This window comes from Dendrobium catenatum, unplaced genomic scaffold (assembly GCF_001605985.2).
Source record: "Dendrobium catenatum unplaced genomic scaffold, ASM160598v2 original_scaffold_117459, whole genome shotgun sequence".
In the NCBI taxonomy this organism is placed as follows: domain Eukaryota; kingdom Viridiplantae; phylum Streptophyta; class Magnoliopsida; order Asparagales; family Orchidaceae; genus Dendrobium; species Dendrobium catenatum.
Genome location: NW_021435894.1, coordinates 37014 through 56804, shown reverse-complemented (window position 1 = coordinate 56804; position 19791 = coordinate 37014). Strand labels below are relative to the sequence as shown.

Genomic DNA, 19791 nt, shown 5'->3' with positions numbered 1-19791 from the left:
AAAATTAATATTTCTCTCACTAATGAAGTAAATGTCATGACTTTGAAGCTCATCTTCAAAGCTACCCTCCCCCCCACCCCTCACACAAAAAAAAAACTCATTACCAATTTACCGTCCCTATTATTATTGTTGCTATAACACCTATTAATGTCTAAGAAATGCTAGTTAGTTTGAAAATTAGGCTTCGTTTGAGACAACTTTCTCATTGCTTTCAAAAACAACTTTTTAGTATAAAAAATTCTAATTCAAGAAAATTTTTAACTAAAAAGTTGTTTTAAAGCTATTCCAAACGAAGCCTTATACTTCACATTCAACTTATATGACCCAAATGAATGATTTTCTTCCACAGGCAATCGTTTACCAAATTTTATTTGCATTTGATTTCAAAGTGAAATTCCTAAATAGGGGATCACACTAACTCAAAAGATATAAAGTGGCGCCAAAGGGACTGAAAAGATATATATATATATATATATATTCAGTCCAGGGGAATCCTTGGTAAGGTTTTGAAAGGGTCCACATAATGTTGGGCAGCTGCACCCAACCATAATGAGTTTGTGACAGATCATCCTCTAGATAGCTCAAATGAGTTTTCGATTTTTGAGCTGATGAGTAATATACTGGTCTGAAACCAATGACTATCGAGTTGCAATCGATGGGTGTTCTTGTGAACATTTTGATTGTTCGACATGTTTAAGATATGAGGAAGAGGCCATTATTCCGTTATAGAATATAAGGGTATCATCCTATGGATTAATTATTCTATGCGGACGCCGAACACCGTTCGGAAATCAATCAAAATGTGCAGCATCACCTCTTCGCTCTGCTACTAAATATTGAGTCATATCATGCAAAAACCATCTGATGGGCTAGATTTCAAGAATGCATAAATTTGCATTGGACAATTTGCTAACAATTTCACATAAATTAAGTAGCTTTCCACTAAAGCGATGACTATATAATTTGATGCATAAAAACTTCTTTAAAAAAACATAAAATAATCTTTAACACTTGCGTGTCATCTCAATATATTGATGAGCATTTTCAAAATATTTTTTTAATATTCATTTAATCATTTGTTATTACATTCCCTAAATTATCTCTTCTCACCACCCCAAGAGACTTAATACTTCTCTTTTTTAGCCAAATAATCCTCACAATTCAGAAAAAAAAATAAAAAAATAGTCCCCAATCTTCTCCTTTCACATCATCAAAAAGCCATGAAATCCTCAGATTCTGGACCGCTAAATTTAATCATAATAAATGGAATTCTATGGTTCAAATCTTATCAATGATCTTACAGAAAAGATAAGCCGGCCCTCACAATATCAGCACCTTCAATTTGCAACCTTGAAAAGACAGTCAAGATTAAAGAATCAGCCCCATCAGAGTACAGACACACCACCCAATCCAATAATGATCTTGCCAGCCCATGCTCAAGGACCCCAGCAGCCAAGCCCAGCCACCCTATCTCATCACACCCATAAACAGTGAAGCTTATCATAGCCTTGCTGGAGATCACAGTGACATTGCACTCGCTCAAATTTAGGCTTCTTTTGGGCAGTTTTTTTATTGCTAATTTTTAAATTAAAATTTTATTTTAAGAAGTAGGAAGAAAATCGTCTCAAACAAAGCTAGAACCCTTAAAAACATTCCGTGCGTGGCTGTATATATCAATGTGATTAGCTAAGCCAACCTCATTAGTCGGATCTTTGATTTGGTTTGAGAACTTCAATTGAGCTAGAAAATGGCATAAATTTATAACAACTACATACACTACTGACTAATCAATCTTCTACTTCACAGAAATACTAGCCTGCATTGCTGCCCTCTCTAAAGTAGAATTACAAGAGGAAGCCAAAAAAAGTTCACAGCCATGATTTTACACCTTTCTTTACTCAGTATTCTGAGAAATCACTTCACCAAACTTTAGGAAGAGCTGGGCATCGGAGGAACTTTGCGAGGCATTACAGGTCAGAGCAGCAGTGTTCTTGAGGGATGCATACTCATTGATGTAGCTGGGCAAAGTTGATGGCAGTGAGGACTGCAAAGGTGGCGGCTTTGCTGCTCGAGGCAGATTCGGTGTGACGAGGCAGCTTAGTACACGAGCCACCTCATGCATGGTTGGTCGATCGGAGGGCTGCTTCTTGGTGCAGAGGAGAGCTAACTGGAAAACTTTCTTTATGGCACCAAGATCACTGCAAGAGGCAGTAATATCCGGTTCGACGGTCTCCATCACTGCATTATTTGCGGCCTTAGCCAGGATCTGATCCATTAAAGGAAAGATATTTATTGCACTTACAATAAGCACTTAATGAATAATACAATAAAGGAAATGAACTTGCAGCAGAACTCAGAAAGATAAGGTTACACGAGTATTTAATGCATTTGATCAATAATGGCTGTGACTCAAGATATTACTAGGACTACCATCTGCAAACTAAGAGCTTTCACTGCGATTGTTCAAAAATAAAGCAGCTTGATCACAAAAAATGGAACTTCATAATTAAAAATGAATAGAAAACAACCCAGATAACAGATTTAGATGAGGTAAGGATCTCCATAATCCTGGACGAGGATGAGTAGTGCGCTATGAATTTTTTCTGACTCGGTTATCATAGTAAGCCAAGTGGAGTGGAAAAGCGTGAATCATTAAAACAAAAAAGAGACGGTGGGTAGGAAATCTGCAAAGTTTTTCCAAAGCTCCTTACTACTAGAAGTTTAAAAGAGGAAATCTAGATTACGCTTATATTCATAGGAGTATCATTACCAGCTGGTGCAGGTTGCATTCATTGTCCACTGCCTTCTTCCCAGTGAGGAGCTCAAGAAGGACAATTCCATAGCTGTAAACATCAGATTTCTCATTGAGACGGGAAGTCCTGGCATACTCAGGATCAATATAGCCGATTGTACCCATCACATAAGTGGATGTGTGTGCCTTGTTTACACACAAGCTCTTAGCTATACCAAAATCAGTGAGATGAGCCTCAAAATCTTTGTCTAGAAGGATATTTGAAGACTTAACATCCCTGTGAATGATCCGGGGACTGCAGTCATGGTGAAGATAAGCCAGCCCTTGGGCTGCTCCACAGGCTATTTGCAACCTTGTTTCCCAGTCAAGCTTTTTCTTCTTCAAAGGACCTTTGTTAACAAAAAAAAAAAAAGAAGAAGTGAATTTCATGTTTAACTTTTGAAAAATAAGTTGAATCACCCTATTGATGCAAGGAAGAATTACCATGGAGAAGATCCCAGAGGCTTCCATTCTCCATATAGTCATAAAAGAGGAGGTTACCGAAAGGCGATAAGGAGTATCCTTGGAGGCTAACTAAATTTCGATGTTTGATGCTTCCTATCGTCTCCAATTCCGTCTCAAATTCCTTGACGCTTTGGGGGTAATGCGAGTAGAGCCGCTTGATGGCTACTGGCCTGCAGTTCTTAAGCACACACTTATAAACTGTGCTTGACGCTCCATATCCTATGATATATTTCTCACTTAAGTTCTCAGTCATTCTCATCACATCATCATAGAGATGAAGTGCCATGTTCATGTGTAGGATCACTAGTTTTGGCGAAACATTAGAAACTGCAACCATGAAAATTATTCCAGCTTATATTTTTGGGATACTTCGAGCTTACATGGTTTAGAGTATATAAAGCATTCTGAAACTACCTGGTTTATGCAAGGGGCTATCAGAAAATGATGGCGGATTGTGTGGTTTGCATGCGGCAAACAAAATCATTAGAAGGATGACTAGACCTCCCAAAGCAATTCCCAAAATCGCAGCTTTGGAAATCGTCGCTGCATACAGGAAACAAAATGTTAAGCTACTGGTTACTAAAATTTTACCAAGCAAAAAATAGAACAAGTATCAGTTATTTTATAAGATAATGAAGTTTCATTATGGCTTTGCTTACTTTTCTCTGGTGCTTTAGAGAAATGACACTGTGAACCAGGCCAATAGCCACATAGACCAGGATTACCTATAAAGCTGCATCCATAATGAAAGATATTTCATTAGGGACCAAAGTGTTAGAATAATTAAATATAATAATTATGCGAGATATTGCAATAATTATTTATATATTTAGTTATATAAATCATTAAATGATCCATATATTTGAATTATTGAAATTTAATTATTTATATGAAATCCTATTAGTCAAAAAGAGATAATTTGATCAATTGTTTATATACTATTTGATCAAATAACTCCTACAAGCGATAATTATAACTAATCCATAAGAAATAACTACTGGTCCTCTCTCTCTGTCATTATGAGGAGTTAGTTTCTTCCATAGAGAATTAACTAATGAAAGAAGAAAGAGAAAGGGAAAAAGAAGAGAAACCATAGATCAGAATTCAACGAATTCAATATGAATCAAGGTATATTTTCTTCCGATTATAATCTTGTGAAAATCATCTTGTTTAAGATCTTGTGGATTTAAAACTTATGTAAAATCATGTTTTTCGTTTGATTTCTTTTACATAATTTGAAATGCGAGTTCTTGGAAGAGTTAGAGAACTCATATTACATGTTGTGAGTTCTTGTAAGGAAGTGAAAATTTTAATCCTATATGAATAAAGTTCTTGTAAGAATTAGAGAACTCTTAATATTACACAAAGAAGACAAAAATAGCAGGATAGAAAATAAAGCATTTGAAGCTGAGATTCAGCATGTTAATGAAAAGAAAATAACCAGAGACAGATCATAAGCGATAATTCATTTACCTTTGGGGCGAGAATCGGGAAAAGTTATCGGAAGTTGGGACATCTCCAACCAAATTGTTGTAGGAAACATTTCTGTAGAAATTATACATACATGATTAACATGTTGAAAATGGAACCGTTATGGAACTTGCAGACAGGACTTACAGAACAGAAAGGCTGAGGCAGTTGGTTAGAAACATTATATCACCAGATAAATTGTTGTGTTCGATTCTCCTGCAACAATTTAAAATCCAGATATCTTAGCAATTCTCGTGAATGCAAGTCCATTCAATCAAGCATGTATAAAACCACAGATAGTCTTACAACAGCATGAGATTTTGTAGCAATCCAAATTCCTGGGGAATCAAACCAGAGAGATGATTGCTTGATAGATCACTGCATTTTCAATCCCAAAGTTTTGGGTAGTTATTAAAATTACGAGAGGGACAAACAGTTTCTGCACGGAAAAGTAGCTTTTCAAACTTTTAGCTATTAGTCAGACTTCTTACATCTCCATGATACTCCTCAAGTTTCCGAGTTCCGGCGGTATGTAACCAAAAAGATAATTGTTGCTCAAATTTCTGGAAGTTAAAATATTAAAACATCATAATGAGAAGAAAAGAATGATGAGAGGGTACATTATTGGTTGTATAACATACAGTTTGAGAAGATGTTCCAGATCACCAATGGAGGAAGGAATCGGGCCACTGATCAGATTAGATGATATGTCACTGTAAGTGTTAAACCACATTAGTAAGCTTCGACGTCAACTACCGATTTGGAAACATAAAATCAATCATGGATTGGTACTTACAGTGTATCCAGGTTCCCAATTCTTGATAGTTCAATAGGTATGGGACCCTTCAGGTTATTTGCTGATAGATTTCTGCCAGACAGAGAAGTACAATATTACTGAGGCATTCAAGATACCCAACATTTTCAATGTGCATTATACACAAACTAATTGTCAAACCATGGAGAAAATATTAGGCCGGTTCACCCCGAACAAGCCCAGCTGGCCCAAGGGCCAGCTCAGCTCTACTATAGGAGGCGGAACATGTCCGCCTCCATGTATCTTGCCCGCCCACATTGAGGGCCCCACTAGTCCAAATAAATTCTAATTGAAAAGGAGAGGGCGGCTAGGGCTTGGGAGGGAAATTAGATTAGAAAAGTTTTTGTATTAAAGAGCATGAGATGTTTAGATAGGCATTATGTTTGGATTTGTTCTCAATTAGAGTTTCTTGGCGACTTGAGCTCTAGGCTCTCTTGTCTAGAGATTTGGGAGAGGCGATCCTCCTCTCGAATTGAGGATCTCTTGTATCTTCTTTTCCTTATTGATTTTCTTTGATTTACCTACCGCAATATATTGTTTTGGGCTGTTTTCACCCAGACTTCGCATGATTCTCGCTGATTTTCACCAATTGGAGATAGGTTTGCTTGCGAACTCAAGTATCACCCTTACGGTTACTTGCGAACTCAAGTATTTCCTATCAGAAAACTGATCGATTCTAAAAAGCCAATTTATGTGTACCAGTATGATTGTAAAAAGAGTAAACTCACAAATATGTCATGCTCTCCAGATTCTTAAATGAGCGTGGGATGGTACCATTGAGCTTGTTACCATGAGCATTCCTGTAGAAACAGAAAAGTATTATCAACAATATCAATGAATAAGCATGGCTAAAAAATATACATTGATGCTTACAAGCTATTCAAGTTCAAACAGGAGCTCAAGTTGTCAGGAATTGGCCCTTCGAGATAATTGTTCGCAATGTTCCTGAATCAATAAGTTGAATTTTTTCAATAAACTTACTAAGGGATAATCTCAATAAAGGACTGAAAGGAGTTCCTAGCTTAAAAACTAAATGGCAATCTGCAAGAGCATACAGGTCGAATAAGTCTGTTAGCTTCCCAAGTTCAGTTGGAATGCACCCCATAAGCTGGTTATCATTTATTTCCCTGGATGATTACAGAATTTTATGTGGAGATGAATTGATTTAATTTCAAAGATGGAGCTTCTGAAGATTATTACTCACAAGTAATGCAGCCTTGTCATGTTACCAAGCTCAGGTGGAATTAACCCGGTCAATTTATTTCCCTGCAAGTACCTGGATATTTACAGCAATATAAATCATGTCTAAAATATCCATTGAGCAAATATAAGAAATAGAATAAAGAAAAGTATGAACCTAAATGCATGATAGTTGCATGGTTGGATCATGGGGGTATTCAACTACGAGATGTAGAAGTTTTTTGGAGTGGGAGCACGATAACAAAATTATTGTAGAAAGTCCAAGATCCAATTCAAGTAGAATATCCTTCATTCATATTTAATTTTGAAGGTATATTAATCACATAAATTTTTTTGTAATCACTACCATTTCAATGCCTAATATTAAATACACAGAATTTAATTAAAAAATAGTAATCTAGGATTTATAGTACATCATTGTAGTTAGCTCCAAATATTAGAAAGGGAATATAAAAAAAAGTGAAAAGCATCAAAAGCAAACCACCTTCAAAAGCTCCTTCCAATAGATTTCTCGCTTGTTGGGATACCGAGTAATAAAAGGTTGTTTGTAAAAGTTAAAAGCGAAGGAGAAAATAAGAGAAGATGGCCTTCTAGGCGGCCAACAAAACACTGACAGCAGATGGACAATAGCTCCAATGTTTTCTCAATGGCTCTAACACCTTGCGCGCTAGAGATCGCTTACTTACCACCCTAGTTATTCCCTATACTCGAAAACATCCAAGTATTTTGCAAACCTATCAATCCCAATTTGCAAATTAAGTAGAGGAAAGATTGGGCTGAATCACCCGATTGGGTAACTCAATGGACCAGGCTTGAGCCAAAGGGAGCATGAGCCCCAATGCCAATAATGTGAATCTGCCCTTGATTGAAACCTGTTAAATCTTTAGGAGTTCTTGAGTGCTTGCAAGAGAGTGGGAAAGAGAGAATGGATGACATTGACAAGTTTTAGATGAGGAAAACTAACCTAAAGCTTTATTTCAATTTTCCCCAAATTATACATCAGCCTATAATGCCTATAGATAGGCATTTACATTGTTGTGATAACTTGCAAGAACAACCTAACTAAAACTAGACTAACATCTCACAATCTCCGCCTTGGTCCAAATTTTAAAATCAAAGAACCACTTGTGCACCAATTGCGATCTAACTGGCTTTATGCACTAACTCCAAGAGCAATCATGTTGATCAATCCGCAACTTGTGTGACAACTTTCCACTGCAAGCCCTCGCAAGTGCAGGTTAATCAGCAGTATTGCTAGTGCAGAGACATGCGTGGGATTCGTGCAGGTGGAGGCCGTGCGGGGCACGTGAAAGCGCACGAGGCTGGGTCGTTGGTTGAGTGAGCGGACCGAAGCAAGCAGGGTCGCGATTGTACGGGCTATAGGCGGAACAAACGAAGGTAGTCTGAAGCTTGGGCAGAGGCTGAAGGGGTTGTTCGGTCGAGCTGGTGTAGGTGTTCAAAAAAGGCATGCGGACGACACCGGGTCGGGCACAAATGAGGTAGAAGGTAGAGAATCTTATTTTGGAGGTAAGGGAGGAACGACAGAGATATTGTTCTTGTTAAAAAATATGGTTAGATCTTTTGAGGTGGAGCTTCAAGGTCATTTGGCTAGCTGTTGTGTGTCAGAGCAGTGGATCAAAACATGAAAGATCAAGAACATTGGGGCGACAGGTCGCGGACTCGGAATCGAACAGGTGCAGTGCGAGATCGCAAGTTGGAGCACGCATGAGTGTTCGAGGAAGACCCGAGTCAGTGCTGGAGTGTGGTTGGAGCCGTGGATTGGAACGCACGGTGGAGGCCGTTCGCGAGCGGGAATGGGCTCGGTTCTGCGGGATTGCTCGCGGAGTTAGTGCAAGAAGCCAGTTAGATTGCAGTAGGTGCACATGTGGTTCTTTAATTGTAAAACCTAGACCAAGGTGGAGATTGTAAGGTGTTGTTCAAATTTTAGTTAGGTTGTTCCTGCAAGTTATCACAATAATGTAAATGCCTATATATAAGCATTATAAGCTGATGTATAATTTTGGGAAAATTGAAATAAAGCTTTAGGTTAATTTTTCTCTAAAATCTGCCATCCCTTATTTCTCTCCCTCTCTCTTGCAAGAAGCTCAAGAAGCTCTCAAGTATTCCTCTAAATTTCTAAAAACCCTACATATCTCTTCATCACTACAATATTAGATTATTTAACAAGCGAAACTATTACATGTCAATGAGTACACTCTAGAATCATTTCATCAAAGAAGATAGAGCTATTAGAAATAAGCTTAATAATAGAGGAACTAATAGATACGCTCGTGACTATTTAAAAGGGTTTTGATTCAAACAAGTTGAGTTAACATTTTAAAACTAGAAAATATGAAATTGTGAATTACAAAACTATTTATTGTCCTAAATATTGCTTACCCCTATCGAAACAACAATCCAAAATATATTATAATATTACGAAGTGCATGAAATTTGAGCCCAAGACCTTCGGTATAAATTTCTAAAACTTTGATTGTGATTATGAAGGAAAGAGGTACAACATAAATATATTAGAATTTCATTCACAAAATTTTAAATTAATTATTTAAAATCTTATAACCTAAAAGTACCATTAAAGATTATTAAAATAATGGTTTCATTCTAAAAAAAGAAAAAAATAATGGTTTCATTCTATAATAAAATAATATTAATATTAGATCATTTACATAATTTTAAATTAACTAATTTAAATTTGCTATAACCAAAAAGTGCTATTAAAGAATATTAAAACTTTTGCTTTTCCTACAGGAGGAGGTTTGAAGTCATATGCTTAAGAAATTTTTCCTCAACATTTCAAAAAAAAAAACATTAAATGATGTTAAAAAAAATTATTCTTGAGATATATGCATATTTATACACAATAATTATAAACTTGTTATTTTGGATGATTATTAATCAAAAGACAATCCATCATTATAATATTTTGAAATAATTAAGTAGTTCATTTATATTTTGAAAATATGTCAAACACATATAAAGATGTTTCCTAAATTTCAAGCCCATTTGTTTTTGAAATCTTAAACCAAAATTCAGCTAAACTAATTTTTCTACACTTGCATCTTATTTTCTAAAAGTAAAATAAAATATAATAAACCAATCAAAAGAATTCCAAACAAAATCAAAAGTTTATACAAAATACAATATTTCCAAATGATCATGAACTTACAGCTTCTCAGTGTATGTCAAGTTACCCAATATTGGAGGAATTGGTCCACTTAGGAGGTTACAACTCAGATCTCTGCAGCATGAAATTTAAACAAAGATGCAACAAACCTCATTAAAATAGTTATCAAGTTACACTGAGAAAAGCATTGCATCGTCTTATCAAATTAAGAACCTGAACTAACAATAAAAAGTAATCAAGTACTTGAACAAACATAATACTTCAAAAAAAAAAATCAAATCTTGCTAATTGACTTACAGAACTGCAAGAGCTTGCATTAGCCCAATAACAGAAGGAATGGGTCCTGTAAACTTGTTATTTTGCAATGATCTGATAAAGCATTAAAAACATGGGACAAAAAGATTAGTAAGAATTTCCTCAAGATATCAGAGATCCAAAGAATCCAAACAACGAAAATAATAGAGCATACAAAGTAGCTACTTGCAAAAACCCAATATTGAAGGGAATCTCTCCAGTAAATTGATTGTATGACAAATCCCTGCAATCAAAACAAGTCTGGAGTAATTCGTTGCAGTCCTAGTTTTGTAAGATTTGATTCCTTAGGGAATTAGGAAACTTACAAAACTTGAAAGCTTGTACAGTTACCGATACTTTGAGGTATGCTCCCAGTTAGGCTATTGTTCTTTACATCACTAAAAGTTCAAGAAATTCTACCAATAAATACATATTTTCATAATCATAGAAATGTAAAGACTTGTGTTCATTAAACACTCACAAGTACCACAGCCCTGTCAACTGGCACATATCAGGAGAAAGGCTTCCATCCAAATTGTTTCCTCTCAATCCACTAAATAAAATATCTGTCAATTAGTTTTAATAAGATATTACATATTCTATGGTAATAAGATTACTACTCACAGGTACTGCAACACTTCATTCCAGTAAATAAGCCTGGGTATTTCTCCACTCAAATTGTTCTGCGCCAGGTCCCTGAGACAGTACTAGATTCCTTTGCAATTCATTCAAATTTCTAGAGATCTGATAATAATTAAAAAAATAGTATACATACAAAATTTTCAAATTAGGAATTTGAGAAAGGGTTGAGGGGATGGGTCCTGACAACTGGTTGCTCTTCAAAATTCTGAAAAAGATCAAAGAAAGGTATCACAAAAAAAAGAAGAAGCAAACAAGGAAATTTATATCACAAGGCTTACAGGGTCTCCAATTTCTTTAATTTTGATATGGAAAATGGTATATCTCCATGGATGTTATTAGATGACAAATCCCTGAGGTACACAAGAAAATGCCAGAGCATTTAAAACATAAAACAGAAACCCAAACCACGTTGTGAGGTTCCATTTATAAGGATTAAACTCACAATATCTTCAATGAAGAGCAATCACCAATCTCATCTGGAATTTGGCCAGAGAGCCGGTTGGATTTTAGGTCACTGTCCCAACAAAGAACAAGAACAAATTCCAATTAAAGACTAGCAATGCATAAAAGCGGAAAACTTTGTAAGATGAGAATATAGTTATACATTGAGATGAGGCTTTTGAGATTCCCAATTGCTGATGAGATCTCCCCATCAAGGTTTAAGCCAGACAGGTTGCTGAGTTTAAGATAGAAGGGTAAGGTCCATAAACTGAAAAGAGATTATTACGTGCAGTGTCTGGACTGTCCGGAGGCGAATCCAGACACGCCACATCACCTGGATGCACAGGGCCACGTCTCCGAAAGAATCTGGACACCACACGTAATAATTTTCCCATAAAATGACCCTATGAAGCATAAAGCTTCTTAGTGCTAAAACGTCAAATTAAATCATTCTCACAGTGAAAGGACATCAAGATTTAAGCTGTCACAAGTGATTCCTCTCCAAGAGCAAAAGTCTGAGGATGTTGCGTTGGTCCAATCATACAGAATGTCATCAACATTGCTAAACAATTTCTTGATTTCTAATAATGTTGATCCTGGAAAGGAAAGTTTTTTATCAGCCATCTGAAAAAAAAAAAAAAACTTTTTTTTCGATGAAAGGAGTTTTATGTGCAAAATATTTAAAATATTTGCCTCCAGCTTCCAATATCTTTAATAACTAAGCTAGTTGGCACCACACCAATAGAACTTCAAACCATCTCAAATCGATTTCAGTTAAAAGGGTATAATGGCTGAGTTAGCAAAAATTCAAATTTTGAAAAAGATTTTTGTGGCTGATGTAGTCAGGCAGAAGTAACGGTGTCAAACCATGCGCAGAGATGAAAGAATTTGTAGCGTTACAAATCTGATCCTTGAAAAGATAAGACATGCACTATGTAATGTCTATTATCAAAATCAAATGGTTACTCCAGCTGAGATAAAATTTTCTTAAAAAAGGACAGATTTTGAATAAACTTCTTTTACTAATTGAAGGTGGAAAATCTAAAATAGTTCAGTAGAGACTCTGAAAGATCTAAACAGGGTGGATAGCTTTAACCATAAAAACAAGAAAGCAAGGAAGTAACCCACGAACAAGGGAGAGCATGTTCTTTTCTTTACATTTAGATATAAAAAAACCAAAGAGTCGAAGGAATGAGAAAGTAGCAACAACGCAGAACCAAGTACAGAATCCCCAATAAAAAACTAAGTAAACGCAATCAGGGAACAGTATAAAGAACATTATTATAATAATGCTAAGCTAAACAATCTACGGCTCTACGGCTCGATTAAAAAAATGGAACATAAAGCTAACCAAGCATAAACAAAGATGTCTACAAAAGCTCCGGCGACCTCACCGTCGTTCACAGGCGTTTTCCCGCCGCCAGCGAAGCAGAAGCCCTCAGCGAGAAGCAAAGCAAGAACAATACCTAACACAACCCTCTCGCCCTCCATTGCTCACTGAGATGAAACGCAATAAAGGTAAAGCATTGCGGGGCAGAAACCTCAATGGCGCTCTTGAGAAGAATCCGAAAGAGGCACTTCTTGTCACATCAGCTTGACAGTGTCCGTCTCTTATAGAACCCAAAACTCCCCCTTTCTTTGCTCTTCCTCACTCTAGAACTCTATTTTTCCTCTAAAGACTAAAGAGTTCTCTTTGAAGTTCTCTCTTTTAGGAGTCCTCTTCATCATTTTCCTCTAAGGAGGTATCGCTACATGCGCCTTTTGCATTCTGGATTCACAGGGTTCTATTGGGCTCATTCCTCCTTGCCCACAACTCCATGTGCCTCTCTATGTTTCTCTCCCTTCTTCAACTCTCCCTGCTTCTCTCTCTTTCTATCTCTTCTGTAAAAAGGAGGTATAAGTTTCTCTCACATAGTTAATCTTTCTTTATAAAGAAAGGTGAAGATGCAGGTATGGAGCATAGCAGAGAGTGGCAGAGCTTGAGCCTTTTCAGCTTCCACTCTCCCTGGTATCTACCATCTAGTAACTACAAGGAATTCGATAATCACACAGCTTATTATTTTAGTGGTGCTGTAGAACATAAGCCTTCTGCGCGTGACTTCTACTAGAAATGAAAGGAGTGGTGTGTGTTTATCTGCAGATCTAACCAGGTGGTCCAGATGGCTTGTACGATGGGCGGGCTGTGTTGCTGGCTCCTGTTTGGAACTGCGTCCATTTGTAGGAAGAAAAAAATTGATATCCTCGTTTTAACGGATACAGGAGACGAGCAATGAAAGAAAATAAAAAATAAAAAAAATAATACATAAAATACTCAAAATTTAATGTAAATGTTATCCAGTTTTTTTATGAGAGAATTTTTTTTTTCAAAATTTTAAAACAATGGATGAATTCTGTTTTGAACGAAAGTTATCTTCAAAATTATGAATTTTTATTTTTTTTAATAAAATATTTTTATATAAAAATATCATAAAAATCTTATATATTATAATTATTGTAATAACTTCTAATTAACATGTATAATAAATTTTAACAATCACTCTTTTCTAATTATTTCAATTTTAAATTAAATATAAATATTAATTTGAAATAAATTAATAATATAAGACAATTGATGCTTTTCTATAATAAATAAGATTCCAAATCTATCTAACAATCCTTGTTTGGCTCAACTCATTGAGCAAACAAATCAAAAATATATATATTTTGTTCTATTCATTATCTTATTGGGTTGTACACAAACTATTTTTACAAATATAATCTCCATTAAAATTCATTTGTAAATTATAGAATCTTCATGTTGCCCCTCATAAATAGACATATTAATAAAAATATAAATTTATGAATAGGAACATCCCTTTTTTTTTCTTTTTTTTTTTTGCACACTTACATTTTTAGTATATTATTATGCATATATAAATATAATCAACTCATTGTAGAGCCGATTATGGCCAAATATACATTGCACTTGTTCAACTCACTAACTATATAAAATAATAAAAATTGGTAGAACTCGTGCTACTTATTACCTGAACAATTTCAAAAATGAACTAAGAACTTTTTTACAACTCTAGTTTGAATGATTGATGCAAATTATATGCGCAGCATGATCTCTAGTGTAATTGAATTGGCTAAGTTGATGAGGTATTATATGTAAGAATTGAATCAAATGGCACATGAAGGGATAAGAAAGGTCTAGAATTTAATTAAAGATGAGAATCTGAAATGACTACTTCATAGCTCAACATTGATCATAAGATGATCTAATACCTATGGAAGTCATGTAGTAACATCAAGGCAATTACATAGTTTGCATAACCTTCTTGTTAAGCTCAGCAAAGGCTCAACCTAATTCTGATGAATGCCATCTTAAATATTTAAGAATACAATCTTTGCAAGCATGGAGCAATTTCACAAACAAAAATAAAAAAATATTGGATAAAGTTTATAAATTAAAATATCATTTATAAAAAAGGGAGAATTCATCTTCATGTTATCATAATGTTTAATAATAAATGGGATGAGGGATTCACAGTAACTTCCTAAGGGATAATTCTTCTTTATGAAGGAGATTAGTCGAGATAGAATCCTATAAATATCCTAAACTACGTAATAAAAATATTTTTTCAGCCCGCATATTTGGCTTAAAAAGGAAGAAAATAAACATCTTCCTCTATATCAAGAGTCATATAATAGGACATCATATATTCTATTACGTACCTAAATCTCTCTTTATCTCTCACCATTTGTTTTACTTATATTCACAATTTGCCTCTCCTTAAATTAATCAACTTAATATGCTTACCCTTTTAACCCTCTAAAATCCCAAACCTAGTCGTAAGACTGATCTATGATGCTCTCATGAAGATCAATTGAGGTTATAAAAAAGATAAATACGTTATCTTGACGATAGAAGAGGACCTTTCGTCCAATGTAAAAAAGAAAATTAGTAGTTGCTTATTCGAGTTTGCTAATTACATAGTGTGTGGTAAAAGCATTATGTAATATGATCCAAAATAATTTGCATCGTAAACTACCATTAGGAGATTAGTTATTATCGTCACTTGTATATAATAGGTGTATGATAAAGTTATTTCCAATAGATAAACTCTACATGCACAAGTTAAGCCAACATTTACTAGCGATGAAAGGGAGGGATGGGGAAATATTAATTCTCATAATTAAAGTTTGACTAAAAATGTTGACAACCTAAACCTCAAACTAAGGTACTAATTAAATTGGGAATAAGGATTTTATTCTTATGTGTTCATCCCACCTCACAAATGTCTCTCATTTATGTGAATATTCTTGATGAGTTGTTTTTTTTTTTTTTTTTTTGGGAGTTTTTTTTTTTTTTTTTTTTTTTTTGTAGAAACTTGATATCATTTAATTGCATAATTACAGTTATTTAACTAAACCAACTAAATATTTTATTGGATTCAAGACAGTGATGTCCCATGATGCAATATATGAGCGAGGTAATTAAGTATCAAATCTCACTCATGAACTTGAAAGATGAAGCTTTGCTTGTTCTATAATATTCAACCCATAAGTATCACCTTTTATGGGGAGTTTTTTTAACTTTGTTACTTTATTCTCTTGTTCCCAAAAGGCGTAAGGCAACTTCCAAGATATCCTTTATCTTGAGAAGCACAAGGGCAAGTATCTCCTTGCTTATATAATTATATGGGTTCGTCCAGGAATATTTGATATAGATTTTCTTCATTATAAAATAAATTTAATGTGAGAAATGAAGGATGATTGTTTCAAATATACATTTGCTAATACCTCACTTAAGCCAATGCCTAAGTTACTAATTAAAAAATATGAGTAAATATATTAATGTTGAGTAGATGACTTAATATTTCAAGCTAATTTCTTTGCATCTAATATAACATAATTGAAGAGTGAAAATAAGAAGCACCAGAATAATGCCCATTAGAGAAGGAATAAATGACAAAATAAATTGCCTTTAGTTCTTATCCAAGAACAAATGAAAATTTAGATTTATTCAGAAGTTATCTATTTAAATTTGACATGTTGATATATTAATAATAAAATTTGATAAAGGATATATAATTCAATACGGCAGGGAAAAAAATAAGTATAAAATCTGAAGAGGAGAGAGAGGACACAACCCAAAGGAAGGAAGATATGAAGTTTCTAAGTAACCATACTTCTAATTTAAGAATATCTTCAATAATGTGTCAAGGTTATAGTAAACTTCATATGACAAAATAATTGAAATTATGTATAAAATGTTTAAGACTAACTAGAAAAGGCATAATATATCTTTGTTATAAGAAATAAACTTGCTTAAAGGTACTTTAAAATATGAAAAATAGGGCCATGATTTTGATTCCAAATATTAAGGATCTCTAAAAAATGAGTTGATTTATAACTTTGATTGAATCCAAAAAATTATATTTAACTCAAAATATTACACATGCATAGATAGATGAGTTGAGAGTAGCTCCTATGACACCTGAGATCTTTTTTTTTAACATGAAAATTTCAATAAGGAGAAAAATCATTAGTTATGACTCAATTGAAATGATTTTGATAATGTAAATGATATATATATTTCAAATGTTGTACTTCCTCATAATTTATGAGGACACCAATATAATATAACATGCATAAACTTTAGAAGATGGGTTTTATAGTAGAATGATTAGGAACTATACAATGTCAAAATTCATTAAGAGATAATCGAGGGTAGTGGCTTGCTTGTTTATTATCTTTTTATGATATCCAAATTATTTTTATGTGTCAAAGAAACTTAATATGTGTGTGTGTTTCTTTCTTTTCATCTTAAAAAGTTATGAATTTTCATCTTAAAAAATTATGAATTAATTTTCTAGATGATTTAAATATATAATTATTTATAATTTATAATAAAATTACAAATAACCTATATTCTCAACAGACAAATATGTCTAAAATAATTAAATAATTGAAAAGACAATTAATTTGAAAATACTTTAATATTTTTCTATTAAAATATTAGAAAATGAAGGAAAATACCTCATCCAACAATTTTAAAAATCAAATATATCAAATTCTTAGATCAAATATTTCAAGTTGTAATTCAAGGGACAGCATTGGCTTGAATGAGAAAAGTCATTAGGCCTGATATAATTACAATAATTATATTAGCTAGTGTGAATCAATTATTATAAAAGATGATATCCTCTTTGTGATATGAAATAGTATTAATATAATGTTATATAAGTAAACTATTTAATAAAACTTTTATTGTAGCTATAGGAGTCAATCTAGCGAATTGAATCAATCCAAAATTGATATTGTTGAATCAATCTAGCGAATCACAATATAGAGATTACATGTTTATTGAAAATATAGTTTAATTGGCCTTGAAATAAATTCCTAAACTTTCTAGCTAGCATAAATTCTTGGATGTTTCAAGATATAAAAAAAATTATATCAAAATTCATGCTCGATAAATTGAATTTTTGCAACTTTTTAGATGCAATTTTCAACTATTTTGAAAAGTTTTGAATTAACATTTTCAACAAATTTTATCTTAAACAATATGCCGACCTCATTGAAGAGTGTATGAATGAGAAAAAAGTTACATAGTTTACGATCATAAGTAAAAGTCATGCTAATATTCAAAGTGGTCACATCGGATAATGTTCCAAAATTTATGACCATCCTATTTTCAAATTTACATATTTTCACATCTAAAAATAAGGGAAATTGTAATTCGTTTGATTAGAGATGAATTTTGATGCATTATTTTTAGATCAATGTGAAGTTACTATTAACTTATTTATATATGTAAAATTTTAATTATAATATTTTGTTTTTAGTGATGCGGAATTGCAGATATATCAGCACCAACACTCTCACCCTTTTTTTTTTTACGGTGTTGTAAATGGACATAGAAGCCAATATCACAAAAAAATTAACCGTTATTATTTCTAATATTATATTTAAATTTTCTACTCTCCTACAATCCTTATCTTTGTCGTTAATTCAAAAAAAAAACATATTAAAACATTCATTTTTGTTTCCTAACCCAATAATAGCCGAAAGTGGGGCCCACCATGAAGCCAATGGCCCACCGGACCCACCAACCTGAGCCACTGACACGGATCCATTATTGGGGAAATTATTCGTCTGTCGATCGGTGGCGGTAGGCGGTGGGGAAACCGGGATGATAGGATGACGGTGGTTGCGGGTGGCAGTGAGGCCGGTGACGATGGATTTCCATTCCAGCTTTTCGCCGCTTTTCGCCCCTTCTGATCTGCACGAAGAATCAGGTAGGAGGCTCTTCATATTTTTCCTGCCTTTTCTACAGAAACCAAAATGTCTGCACCCAACTTACACCCATCTTCCAACGAACCAGGACCGATAGTTTGATGTAGCCTGTTTGTGCTCAATAGCTGATGCAAGGAGTGGGCAACTCTTTCCTTCTTTGTAATAACCCGAAGGGGGTGAAGCTTTCAATGTTTTCCATCCCAAATTAGTCCCATTGCCCCAAAAAAACAAGTCGGCATCGCCATCACACTTTCTTTTATTATCCGACCGTATAAAGTAGTTTGTTGCGAAATGCGCGGTAAATTTAGCGTGATAAATTCAGAAGATTAAACATGGCCGTTAATAATTGCATCAAGATCATTTATCTATTTTACGAGTATTAATAACTAATTGACATATATTCCGAGCCAATACCAATTAATTAATGCTTTGTCGGGGGATCGCATGCATGTGGCATGTGGGTGTGTTATGTTAGATGCATGGGCGGATCCCCATTCACTTGAGGGGGGGCATTGCCCCCCCTCAAAAATTTTTTTTTTTAATTTTAAAGGGTATAGTTTGGAATATTTTGGATATTTTAGGTATTTTGCCCCCTCTTAAAAAAATTTTTTGCCCTCATTTTATCAATCCTAAGCATTTTTGCCCATCCCCCATCCAAAATTTTTTTTTTGTCCACCCTCAAAAAAGAAGCTGGATCCGCCCCTGCCCGTTTGCAAAAATGGGTTGAGTCGACCCGAACCCGAATAGTACCGGGTCAATTTCAGGTTTGACCCGAACCCTACCCATGACCCGAAATTGACACCCCTAACCTATGTGATATAAACCTTTATTTATTTATTTTAAGTACTGTATTATTTCTCTCATATCATTTGAAGCGAAATCAACCTCTTTTTTAAGAATGGACAAAGTATAAATGTAAAATATATAATTTTATGTATCAAATAGATAATTAATTTTTTGCTTAGAATTTGGACTATTATATTTATTGAAGGAGGACAAAATAGTTAAAATATTTATTTTTCTCAGAAAAAATATTTCACCGCGGACAATCACCACGTTGAGCTCTTTTTTATTCCACCTTCACCTATTTGTTGGCTTGAAAAAAGTTTTGGCATGTTTGCTGCTTTCATCACATATGACAATTTTACTATTTTCTAAAGCGTCTTTTTAGTTCAAAATATATTGAAATAAAAAAATTTTATTCGAAAATTATTTTAGAAAACAGCAAAAAAATTATCCCAAATG

General features: G+C 34.0%; 1 protein-coding gene across 1 annotated transcript; it reads right to left on the bottom strand.

Moving 5' to 3' along the window:
• Positions 1–1643: 1643 nt before the first annotated feature.
• On the bottom strand, positions 1644–13435 carry LOC110094200 (LRR receptor-like serine/threonine-protein kinase ERECTA). The gene is made up of 27 exons (XM_020819373.2): positions 12657–13435; positions 11720–11858; positions 11426–11497; positions 11264–11335; positions 11100–11171; positions 10955–11026; positions 10804–10875; positions 10661–10732; positions 10506–10577; positions 10355–10423; positions 10183–10254; positions 9928–9999; positions 6745–6816; positions 6596–6667; positions 6414–6485; positions 6269–6340; positions 5523–5594; positions 5368–5439; positions 5218–5289; positions 5033–5104; positions 4874–4942; positions 4730–4801; positions 3916–3989; positions 3671–3799; positions 3236–3583; positions 2771–3141; positions 1644–2266 (listed from the first exon to the last, which is right to left on the bottom strand). The coding sequence occupies exons 1-27, from the start codon at positions 12751–12753 to the stop codon at positions 1895–1897; spliced, it is 2964 nt and encodes a 987-aa protein (XP_020675032.1). The 5' UTR covers positions 12754–13435; the 3' UTR covers positions 1644–1894.
• Between the last annotated feature and the right edge of the window lie 6356 nt (positions 13436–19791).